Source organism: Candida pseudojiufengensis (assembly GCF_024610245.1).
Source record: "Candida pseudojiufengensis strain CBS 10847 chromosome Unknown scaffold10, whole genome shotgun sequence".
Classification (NCBI taxonomy): domain Eukaryota; kingdom Fungi; phylum Ascomycota; class Pichiomycetes; order Serinales; family Debaryomycetaceae; genus Lodderomyces; species Lodderomyces pseudojiufengensis.
In genome coordinates, this window is record NW_026261540.1 from 354,895 (window position 1) to 367,351 (window position 12,457).

At 23.5% G+C, this 12,457-nt stretch overlaps 4 protein-coding genes across 4 annotated transcripts; 2 read left to right on the forward strand and 2 right to left on the reverse strand. All coding sequences in view use genetic code 12, as the record gives it.

Moving 5' to 3' along the window:
- Positions 1–71: 71 nt before the first annotated feature.
- Positions 72–1,841, forward strand: HIS7 (imidazoleglycerol-phosphate synthase; the record flags this gene model as incomplete). Its single annotated transcript, XM_051760058.1, has 1 exon — positions 72–1,841. The coding sequence occupies one exon, from the start codon at positions 72–74 to the stop codon at positions 1,839–1,841; it is 1,770 nt and encodes a 589-aa protein (XP_051612247.1).
- A 506-nt stretch (positions 1,842–2,347) lies between these two features.
- HSP90 (Hsp90 family chaperone) lies at positions 2,348–4,483 on the forward strand (the record flags this gene model as incomplete). The annotated part of the gene is made up of 1 exon (XM_051760059.1): positions 2,348–4,483. The coding sequence occupies one exon, from the start codon at positions 2,348–2,350 to the stop codon at positions 4,481–4,483; it is 2,136 nt and encodes a 711-aa protein (XP_051612248.1).
- A 460-nt stretch (positions 4,484–4,943) lies between these two features.
- On the reverse strand, positions 4,944–5,654 carry REX2 (Rex2p; the record flags this gene model as incomplete). Its single annotated transcript, XM_051760060.1, has 1 exon — positions 4,944–5,654. One exon carries the CDS (start codon positions 5,652–5,654, stop codon positions 4,944–4,946), a length of 711 nt encoding a protein of 236 aa, XP_051612249.1.
- A 740-nt stretch (positions 5,655–6,394) lies between these two features.
- Positions 6,395–11,890, reverse strand: BEM2 (Bem2p; the record flags this gene model as incomplete). The annotated part of the gene is made up of 1 exon (XM_051760062.1): positions 6,395–11,890. One exon carries the CDS (start codon positions 11,888–11,890, stop codon positions 6,395–6,397), a length of 5,496 nt encoding a protein of 1,831 aa, XP_051612250.1.
- Positions 11,891–12,457: the final 567 nt, after the last annotated feature.

Here is a 12,457-nt window from a genome sequence, read left to right on the forward strand (position 1 = left end):
TTATATGACTTTGAAAATTATTAATAACCATACAATACTTACCAAAACTCACATCAACACAGATACTCATTATGCCAAATTTAGTTCATGTTATAGATGTAGAAAGTGGGAATTTACAATCCCTTTTAAATGCTATAAAAAAAATTGATTCAACTTATCAAATAGTCTATATTCATAACCAAGAAGAATTTATTGCAAATAATGATCAAATTAAAAAATTAATATTCCCAGGTGTTGGAAATTATGGTCATTTTGTTCAACAAATTTATAAAAGACAATTAGATAAATTAATTGAAAAATATATTAATGATGGAAGAGATTTAATGGGGATTTGTGTTGGTTTACAAGCTTTTGTTGATGGTTCTGAAGAAAGTCCTAATGATAATGGTTTGGGAGTATTACCTTTAACATTATCCAAGTTTAATCTTAATGATCCTGTTTTTCAAGAGAAGGGTATCAAAAAATCTGTACCGCATATTGGATGGAATAGTATAGAAAGTATAATTGTTGATGGTAAAAAATTATCAGATGATAAATCATTATACGGTTTAAATTTAAATAATAAATATTATTTTGTTCATTCATATGGAGCTATCATTACAAAAGAAAATGAATCTAAAATAAAAGAATTGGAATCAAAAGGTTGGAATTTTGCATTTTCAAGATATGGATCAGAAAGATTTATTGCTGCAATAAATAAAGGAAATTTATTTGCAACTCAATTTCATCCTGAAAAATCAGGAATTGCTGGATTAAAAATCATAAAATCATTTCTACAAGATGAAAAATTTTCACAAATTCATAAATCAGATGTACAAGAAATTCCACTGGACATTGAAACTACAACAAGTGGATTAACAAGAAGAATAATAGCATGTCTTGATGTTAGGGCGAATGATGTTGGAGATTTAGTAGTGACTAAAGGTGATCAATATAATGTAAGAGAGACAAACACAGAAGGAGAATCAAATGTAAGGAATTTAGGTAAACCAATTGAATTAGCAACAAAATATTATTTACAAGGAGCAGATGAAATTACATTTTTAAATATTACATCTTTTAGAAATTCACCATTAAAAGATTTACCAATGTTGCAAGTTTTAAAAAAATCAGCAGAAACAATATTTGTTCCATTAACAGTTGGAGGAGGGATAAAAGATATGATTGATCCAGAATCAGGTGAAATAGTTCCTGCAGTTCAAGTTGCTGATTTATATTTTAGATCAGGAGCTGATAAAGTAAGTATAGGATCAGATGCAGTTACAATTGCTGAAGCATACTATGCAAATAATAAACAAAAAACTGGTAAATCATCTATTGAAACCATATCAAGAACATTTGGTAATCAAGCAGTTGTAATATCTGTTGATCCAAAAAGAGTATATATAAACAGCCCAGAAAACACAAAAATGGAAACAATAAAAATAACAGATCCAACAAAATATGGACCAAATGGTGAAAAATATTGTTATTATCAAGTTACATCACAAGGAGGTAGAAAAATTCATGAATTAGGAGCATTAGAATTATGTTTAGCATGTGAAGAATTAGGAGCAGGAGAAATATTATTAAATTCAATAGATTATGATGGATCAAATAAAGGTTATAATTTAGAATTATTAAATCAAATTAAATCTAATGTATCAATACCAGTTATAGCAAGTTCTGGAGCAGGTGAACCAAAACATTTTCAAGAAGTATTTGAAATGAATTGTGGTATTGATGCTGCTTTAGGTGCTGGATTATTTCATCGTGGTGAATATACGGTTAATGATGTTAAACGTTATTTACAATCTAATGGTAAAATGGATGTTAGATTAGATGATACTGTAGAATTATAATAGCATATAGATGTACATAGGTAATGAAATAGTCATGCAAAAGGCTTAGACCAATGTGAAACTTCAATGTGACGAGAAAATTGTGAAACACGTACTTCAAGCTTATTCTAGATTTTTCTCGTATAAAATATGAAACATTTACATTACTAAAAAACAATGTAATGATCGAATTTTTCTGAAACAAGTTATAAACTGACCAAACATAAAACAAAAAACGTGTAGTTACCAATTAATTTTTCAATTTTTCCTCGACCCAAACGTCGTGGCGTGGTACGAGATTTTGCCACCAAGTCGCCCTTTACAAACGAGAACTTTACCACTAAATACAAATAATATTTTCTCATAGAATGTAATAGAATATTCTTCTAAATGTAATGCGTTAATGCTTACTCTGATATTTAATTAATGAAAAATTTCCATTAGATCAAAAATTTATAAAATTTACCTCATCATCAATACTTTGTTCAATCAATCTCAAATATCAAATCAATTGAAATCATTTAACAATGTCTGACTCAAAAGTTGAAACTCATGAATTCACAGCTGAGATTTCTCAGTTAATGAGTTTAATTATTAATACAGTTTATTCAAATAAAGAAATCTTTTTAAGAGAATTAATTTCAAATGCTTCAGATGCCTTAGATAAAATTAGATATCAAGCATTAAGTGATCCTTCACAATTAGAAACTGAACCAGAATTATTTATTAGAATTATTCCACAACCAGGTCAAAAAGTTTTAGAAATTAGAGATTCAGGTATTGGTATGACAAAAGCTGATTTAGTTAATAATTTAGGTACAATTGCTAAATCAGGTACTAAATCATTTATGGAAGCTTTAAGTGCTGGTGCTGATGTTTCTATGATTGGTCAATTTGGTGTTGGTTTTTATTCATTATTCTTAGTTGCTGATCATGTTCAAGTTATTTCAAAACATAATGATGATGAACAATATATTTGGGAATCTAATGCTGGTGGTAAATTTACTGTTACTTTAGATGAATCTGGTCCAAGATTAGGACGTGGTACCATGTTAAGATTATTTTTAAAAGAAGATCAATTAGAATATTTAGAAGAAAAAAGAATTAAAGAAGTTGTTAAAAAACATTCAGAATTCGTTGCTTATCCAATTCAATTAGTTGTTACTAAAGAAGTTGAAAAAGAAATTCCAGTTGATGAAACTTTAGCTGAAGATGAAGATAAACAAGTTGATGGTGAAGACAAGAAACCAAAATTAGAAGAAGTTAAAGATGAAGAAGGAGATGATAAAAAAGAAAAAACTAAAAAAGTTAAAGAAGAAGTTACAGAAACTGAAGAATTAAATAAAACAAAACCATTATGGACAAGAAATCCTCAAGATATTACTCAAGAAGAATATAATGCATTTTATAAATCTATTTCAAATGATTGGGAAGATCCATTAGCTGTTAAACATTTTTCAGTTGAAGGTCAATTAGAATTTAGAGCTATATTATTTGTACCAAAAAGAGCTCCATTTGATGCTTTTGAATCCAAAAAGAAGAAAAATAATATTAAATTATATGTTCGTCGTGTTTTCATTACTGATGATGCAGAAGAATTAATTCCAGAATGGTTATCATTTATTAGAGGTGTTGTTGATTCAGAAGATTTACCATTAAATTTATCAAGAGAAATGTTACAACAAAATAAAATTTTAAAAGTTATTAGAAAAAATATTGTTAAAAAAATGATTGAAACTTTTAATGAAATTTCTGAAGATCAGGAACAATTTGAAAAATTTTATAGTGCATTTTCAAAAAATATTAAATTAGGTATTCATGAAGATTCTCAAAATAGACAAGCATTAGCTAAATTATTAAGATATTATTCAACTAAATCAACTGAAGAAATGACTTCATTACAAGATTATGTTACAAGAATGCAACCACATCAAAAAAATATTTATTATATTACTGGTGAATCAATAAAAGCATTAGAAAAATCACCATTTTTAGATGCTTTAAAAGCTAAAAATTTTGAAGTATTATTTATGGTTGATCCAATTGATGAATATGCAATGACTCAATTAAAAGAATTTGAAGATAAAAAATTAGTTGATGTTACAAAAGATTATGAGTTAGAAGAATCAGAAGAAGAAAAAACTAAAAGAGAACAAGATATTAAAGATTTTGAACCATTAACTAAAGCTGTTAAAGAAATCTTGGGTGATCAAGTTGAAAAAGTTGTTGTTTCAAATACTTTAAAAGATTCTCCTGCTGCTATTAGAACTGGTCAATTTGGTTGGTCAGCTAATATGGAAAGAATTATGAAAGCTCAAGCTTTAAGAGATTCAACTATGTCAAGTTATATGTCATCAAAAAAGACTTTAGAATTATCTACTACTTCACCAATTGTTCAAGAATTAAAAGTTAAAGTTGAAAAAGATGGAGCTGAAGATAAAACAGTTAAAGATTTAACAACTTTATTATTTGATACTGCTTTATTATCTTCAGGTTTTTCATTAGATGATCCTTCAAATTTTGCTCATCGTATTAATAGATTAATTGCTTTAGGTTTAAATATTGATGATGATCATGAAGATGAATCAAAACCAGAAGAAACTACTACTACTTCAACTACTGATGAACCAACTACTGAAAGTGCAATGGAAGAAGTTGATTAAATTGGTGAATGAAGAGTTAGTGGTAGGTTGTTTAACTTTGGTTGAAAAAATTTATGATGAAACAATCTTGTGTATACGTTTAATGTAATTAGAAGTCTATAGTTAAAAAAGTATTAAAAACTATTTACATTTAATTTTGTTGATACTCTATGTACAATTTGTTAAAGCTATCTCTCACTAAGTAACATAGTCGGTCTATCTTTACCATATAATAGACTGAAATTAATTTATTGAGTCCTTTCTGTAAAGTTACCTTAGCTCCGAACTTACTCAGTGCTGGGATGATAGGACCAAACGCTGTTATCTTGAGCTCTCTTGAATTTAGAATACACTGTTTCATGATGAAACAGACTTCAAGCTATGTTAGTGAATGCGTTTCCCATTATTTATCTTATTTAATAGTTTTTAATACATTTAATATTTTATGACACATCTATTTGCTAATTTTCTTAATTACCCCTTACTTTTCTTTTAATTTTTCCAATTGTTTGTCAATTTCATCACTCAGTTTAAAATAATTATCTCTAAACCATTTTAATTGATTAATACTTTCTAAAATATCAGATTTAGCAGTATGTAAATGTTGTTTAGGAGGTTGAAATTCCATAAGTTGAGGAAATTGTCTTTTACCAAATTCCATTATTGATGAAACATCTAATACTCTATAATTTAAAAATTCAACAACCAAAGGAAAATCTTTCATCATAAAAAATTTATCCATATGAATTGTATTTCCTGCTAATATTGCAGATTGTGGTTCGGCTATGTTTTTTTTTAACCAAGTTAGTAGATTTTGGGAAACTTTATCTAATGTTAAATTTGGATTCGACAAAATTTTATCAATTAATCCACTTTCTCCATGAGTTTTTAAACACCATTCATTCATTTTATCTAATTTAGATTTTGGATAATATATAGTACTTTCAAAAAAATTTGTTTCACCTCCTATAATTTCTAATTTTTCATTTGTTATAAAACAACAAATTTCTATAATTCGATCGTCTCCAAAAATATCTAATCCTGTCATTTCACAATCTATCCAAACTAATGGATTTTTTGATATTAATGTTGGGGGAGTTTGTTGAAGAAAAGTTTGGAATTGTTCTAATTTTGGTTTTTTTGTAATTGGTTCTTCAATTGATGATGTTGATGAAGAATCTGAATCTGACATTTTTGAGTATTTTATTTTACTGTTATATCTATTGAACTTTGGGGTTTTGGTATATCTAGTTATTGATCTATAATTTATTCTATGAATTGGAGCAGTTGATATACGTTTCAATAATAAAGTTGATATCATTTACCTTATCATTATCATGATAGAACCTGCAAATTTCTAAAATTTTCAAGAATCACAAAATCGAGAAGAAAAAGGTAAACAAAAATGAAAAATCTCGATATCGATATCATCAACTACTCTATCTACAATTGACAAATGTTGGAATCATTAATATACATCTACTATCTAATACATATCCCAATAACAATCCTAATAGATTCATCAGTAATAATCCCCAAACAATATCATTTACAAATAACAAAATATATATTAAATTTACAAATTAACCAGAATAAAGATTTTTTATTATTAGATCCAAAATTATGGTTTAAAATATTTATTACATTTGAAGTTGTATTTCAATTACCTTTATTTTTTTACTTCGTCATTTCTCAGAGGAAGAATAATGTTAAATATTATTTATGGGAGATTATATATGGATTTAATGCATTTTTTACGACTCTCGTATGTTTAATTTATATGAGTTTAGAATATAAAAATTATAATTTAACTGATTTGGAAATTTTAAAATTAAATGCGATTTATTTACCTTATTTAATTATACCTTTATTTATATTAATTAATTCATTTAAAACATTATCAAATAAAACCACATTCAAAACTTAAGTTATTTAATCATTAAATAAATAATCAAAATTTAAAATAAATTTTTCTAGATAAGTATTCATAAATCCAAAATTTTGAATTAATAAATCTAAATTTGAAGCTTCAACTAAACATGGACCTAAAACAGTTGATAAATTTGAACTATTCATTTTATTATATTGGGAATTTGAATTAATTAAAATTAAATGATTTATTAATTTTTTTAATGTATAATAATTATAATTTGGTAATTGATTTATTATAATTTTTATTTTATACATTTCAGTAGATTGTTTGTCTTCGTTATCTTCTTTATCGTCATGCTCATTATCTTCATTTTCTTTCTCTTTCTCTTCCTTTTCCTTTAATTCCTTTTCCTTCTCCTTCTGAATTTCTTGTTTTAATTCAAATAATTTTATTATAATATCATCAGGTATTAAAGAATCAGGTAAATCTCTAAAAAATGTCTTTATAATTGAAGTTAAAGTATGAATATCATAATTTTCAGGAGATAAAGTTCCAAATTTATCAATACTTATTTTTAAATTTTGTAATTCTAAAATTGAAGAACTAATTCTATAAATTCCAATTTCTTTTAAATTTTCAGATTTTTCAATTTCTTTATAAATTAAATCAAGAAATTTTGGAGATTTAACAAAATCTCTTGAACATAAATAATTTAAAGGTAATCCAAATGTTAAATTTACAACGGGTGTATTATTAATTTTAAAATTTAATAAACGACTTTGAAACCAATGTCTATTTGAAAAATTTATTAATATTAACCAATCATTTAAATCTTGATCTGATAATGTTTGAATTAATATTGAATTTTCATTGTTGCTGGTGTCTAAATCATCTGATTTTTCAATTTTAAAACTAAAAGGGAATAAATAAACTGGGAAAATTTTTTTATTTCTCAATGGTATAATTATAGATGGTTTGATTTTAGTGATTGGTGTTGTTGATGATGTTGAGTTGGTGGTGGTATTATTACTTAAATCAATTTGAGAATCTGGATTTGGTAATTCTTTAACATTTATTGATCTTTCAGAATTATTATTATTTAATGAATATCTTGATTTTGTGAATAATCCACTAATTTTAAATCTTGATGAAGAATTTGATTTATATGATAATGATTGCCTTTTTAATGAAGAATTTGATGGTTTTTTTGTAATTGTATGCATTTGATTTGTTATTGGTAAAGTTGATAAGTTTGAGCTATTATTAATATTATTATTATTTGTAGATGATATTTTTTGATTATTCGAATCAATTGCTGATTTTTTTTGATTATCAATAACCAATATATTATGTTGATCTTTTAGAACTTCTTTAAATATTATCGGGTTATTATGATTTCGATCATTATTATAATAAGAGTTTTTAATAATTAATTCATTTAATTTTAATAAAAATTCAAATTCTTTTGAATCATTATATTCAACATCATCAATATCTTCAATACCTAATTCTTTTATAAATTTAAAAATTAAATATCTTTTATTAAAATTAATTAATTGTTTATTATTGTTTGTAGTAGGTATATGAAACGACGGTATCTTATTCAATTCTATAAGATTCTCAATAATCCATCCAAAACAAGGTAATAAAGGTTCAAAATTTTGTAAATCATTTGTATTAATATTTGATGGAATTAAATCATTAATGTTGTTAAAATTTTTTAAATTAAAATTATTATGATCTAATGAATTTGAAGATTTTATCCATAATGATGAAAATTTTCTTGATTCTGGAGAATATATAACATTTATAATAGCAGTTTCAATACATGATGGTATATTACTTTCTTCATTAGTTCCTTCAAATATAAATTGATTATCATTCATTTTTAATTTTGATATTTTACACATTATAAGTAGTGTTTTCATTCTATCTAATCTTTCTTCAATTGTTATATTATTATCAATTAATTGAATTGATAAATAAGTTTTAAATCTAAAATATAATTTAAATAACTTCCTAAAAACTAATGGGAACTTTTTCAATATTAATTGACGATCAACTAGTAAAGTTTCAAAATAATTAAAAATATTTGAAATAATAAGTGCATCATCATTTGTATTCACACTTTGTAAATTAAATTCAAATAATAAATTTTTATCATAAAGATTTTCCATAATTTTATAAATTTCAATCCAATCTTCAGATTTTATCCCCTTATAAAAAATAGTTAATAATTTATTAAATTTATATAAAAATTTTTCAATTTTATGAATATTTTTATGACTTGGTAAATTTCTATTCATTGGTACTTCATTTAAAGAATTTGTAAATTTAAATTCATTTAAAAGATATTCATTAAATTTTGAAATTTCAATTGGTCTATATGATTTTTTAACAAATAATTTTTTTAATTTTTTATAATAAGATACTAAATTTTCAAATAATTTTTCTAAATTTGAATTTATCTTGTTGGAATTATACCATTGTAAAATTTCATTACTAAATAATTTTAATAATTTAATTAATGTTGTTTTGTTTGATAAATTTAATGAAAAATTTGAATAAAAATTATTTATTAATACAATTAATACTTTTAATATATTTATTTGAATTTTTAATAATAATTCATAATCAATTTCTCCTAATTCATTTAAATCAATACTTGAATCTAAATTCCAATTTGGAAAGTTAGCTTCTTCAATTGATCCAGACTTATTCTTGTTTAAATAATTTCTTTTCATAACTGATAAAACTGCATTTCCAGAATTTATAAATCTATGAGCTAATTTATCTAATAAATCTTTTGTTGTCATAAAAGTATTATAATTTAATAAAAACACAAATCTATATTCTGTTAAATCTAATTGAATATCATTATCAAAATTTTTTGAATCAATTAATAATAAATCAATTGATCTTTCAATTGTTATAAATTTTGGAATATAATACCAAATTTTTTTTTGGTGATCATTATTACTTGATTTTCTTGATTTTGGTGATAATGTTAAATTATTAAATTTTTCAGAATTTAAAATATCATCAACATCTATACCTAATCCAATATCATCTTCATCATCAATTGCAACATAGTCATCTGAATGAAATCCATTTTTATCATTACGATTATTATTATTTTTATTTTGGTGGTGATCAATTTCAACATAATCATCGATTCTAAAAGTTAATTCATCATCAATTATAAAATTATATTTTTCATTATATTCTTCTTGATTATCATATTTTTCAATATTTATTTTAAAATAATTATTATTAAAATGAGGTATAGAATTACATTTTGTAATTTCTTTTAAATAATTTTCTGGTAAATCTGGTTCAAGTATAATTGATAATTTCATAATTTTTTCTAAATCTATAGATTCACAATTTAATTCAATTAACTTAAGTAGCTGATTTTTAATATTAATATTACTACTAGTTGAAATTTCTAGTATATTATCTTGTATAGGATTTAAATCTTTATTATCTTGTCCAAATTGTAATACATGATTTAATGATTCATTTGAAAAAATAAATCCCATTGAATCATATCTTTTTAAAACTTCAACATTATAATTTATTATAGATTGATAATTTGATAAATTTAATAAATAATCATTCCATCTATCAAATGAATAATTAATTCTTTTCCAAATAGATTCAATTTCATAAATATCATTATTTTCATGATTATTTATTATTAAATCTCCAAAATATGGTATAACTTTTTCCTTTGGATAAATTTTACCTAATCCTCGTGGAGCCATTATATGATAAGAATCTTTTGAAGAATCTGCCGAATTAGGATCTGTTGATGATTTTGATTCATTTACTAAATATCTTCTATCTAATTCAAATAATACTGGACTCCAATCATTTTTTAATAATTTTATATATTCTGGTGATACAAGAGACCAAATTTTATTTAATCTTAAAACAGGTTGTGATAAAATTATTGATGATATACCTAACCATGAAGACATATTACCAGATTTATCTAATAAACAACCTAAATCAATCCATTTTTCAATAATTTTAGCTTTATTTTCCATTAAATTATGATTTGAACTGTTACTGGTGTTATTTTCCAAAAATAAATGATTTATTAATAATCTTGATAAATAATGAATATGATAATTATTATTATAAATTAAAGGATTTTTTTTATAAAAATTATTGTTCTCATCACTTCTAATTGATAATGATAATAATAAAGATTTATCAATATTTGAATTCCAATTTTTAAAAAATTTTAAATCTATTTCACTTATAATTTTTGAAAATTCAATAAGATTTATATCTTTCATAAATATTTGTGAATTTAATTCTTTAAATGGATTCGCCGTTACATTATTATTTATTAAATTAATAAGTAGTTGTTGTCGCTTCAACATTTTTTGTTTAAAAATTTGAATTTTATTATTTTTAATTTGTAAAATTTCAATAATTTTTAAAATATATGGTGCAATATCTGATTTTAATAAAAATCCATTAAAATTTTCTTCTATATTATTTAAAATTAATATAATTCTTTCTATTATAATTGTTTCATTAATTTCTTCTTTAAATTTTTTATCAAATATAGCCAGTATATAAGATGATATAAATTTTAAAATTTTATTAAATTCAGGTAATATTGGTATTATATTAATTAATGTAGTTAATGTTTGATCTTGATTTTGAGAGAACATTATAAAATGAATTATTGATTCTAATGTATTTTGATCAGATTGAAATAATTTTGTTTGAAATTGTTGTAAATCAAAATCATATGCTAATTGAGGATGTGGGAATTTAGTTGAGAAATATGTTATTTGATCAATATCTGAGTTAGTTGTTGTAGTTGTTGTTAATGTTGTTGTAGTAGCATTAGTTAACAGTGGTACTAAAGTAGTTAAATCACTTAAATTATTATCTCTTTCTTTTTCCTTTTGATCTTCTTCATGTTCTTCAATTTCACTACTAAATTTAAAATTTTTTATATTTAAATTTGGTGAAGGTTTATATAAATATAAATGTGAACCTTTTAATTCTGCTCTATATAATCTAAGATTTTGTTCATTAATTTCTCCATTATTTATTATATTAACCCAACTATTTTTTATAACAATATTATCATAATCTGGTTTGACTAATGAATGAAATTTTGAAATTTGATTTGATATAGATGATCCTCTTGTAGGGATATATGAAGAATGATTTCCATTTGATGAATGATTATTATTATTAGTGGTGTTTTGTCCATTATGATTTATATTACTATTTGAACCATTTGAATGTTGAGTATTTCTATAACCTCCAATACTTGATCTTGTAGGTATTTTATCTAAACTTGTAGAAGAATAATTGGGTGATTCTTCAGATATTGAAGAAATATCATCATCAATAGTATAAAATGATTGATTTGAATCATAATTTATTTGTGAAATTATATTATTGTTATTTGGATTGCTATTATCAAAAGTTGAATTATTTTGAGTTAATGGTGATTGATTAGATGGAGTAGAGAAACTCTTTCGTTTCTCTTTATCTCTTCTATTCCAAATTTTCCTCATTTTAGTAGTTTTTGATTAGATTAAAATGAAAAAGGGAGTAGGTATTAGATAGCTGTTTTTGATGGTAGATTTCAATATAATAGTTGATTTTATTAGTCTGATATGTATGGGTGAGTTAGATGATTATATGATGTATTAATATGTATAGTACAGTAGTAATAAGTATATTCTTTAGTTTAATAGTTGGTTGTAAAAATGAAATAAGGTTGTAAAAATAGAAAATAATTGTTGATCTCTTTCTCGTTATTAAATTTTATAAATTTGCGTGTAATTTGAAAAATCAGGACAATAACAATACAATGCATGAACAAATACAATATAAAGTAAGAGATAACGATATACTAAGGAGATGTATGGGATGAATGATCTACATTAACAATTTCTGAATGAACACATTTGTAGGAGGATCAATTCAAAGATTAACAGTATTATAGAAAAATAAAAGATTACACCATTTATTATTGACGATTATAAAGTTTTACGTGACGTACAAGAAAGAAAAATGGTTATAAAACACTAAGGTGAGACAGATGTTTGATGGAATGTTCTACTCAATCAAAAGTTGGT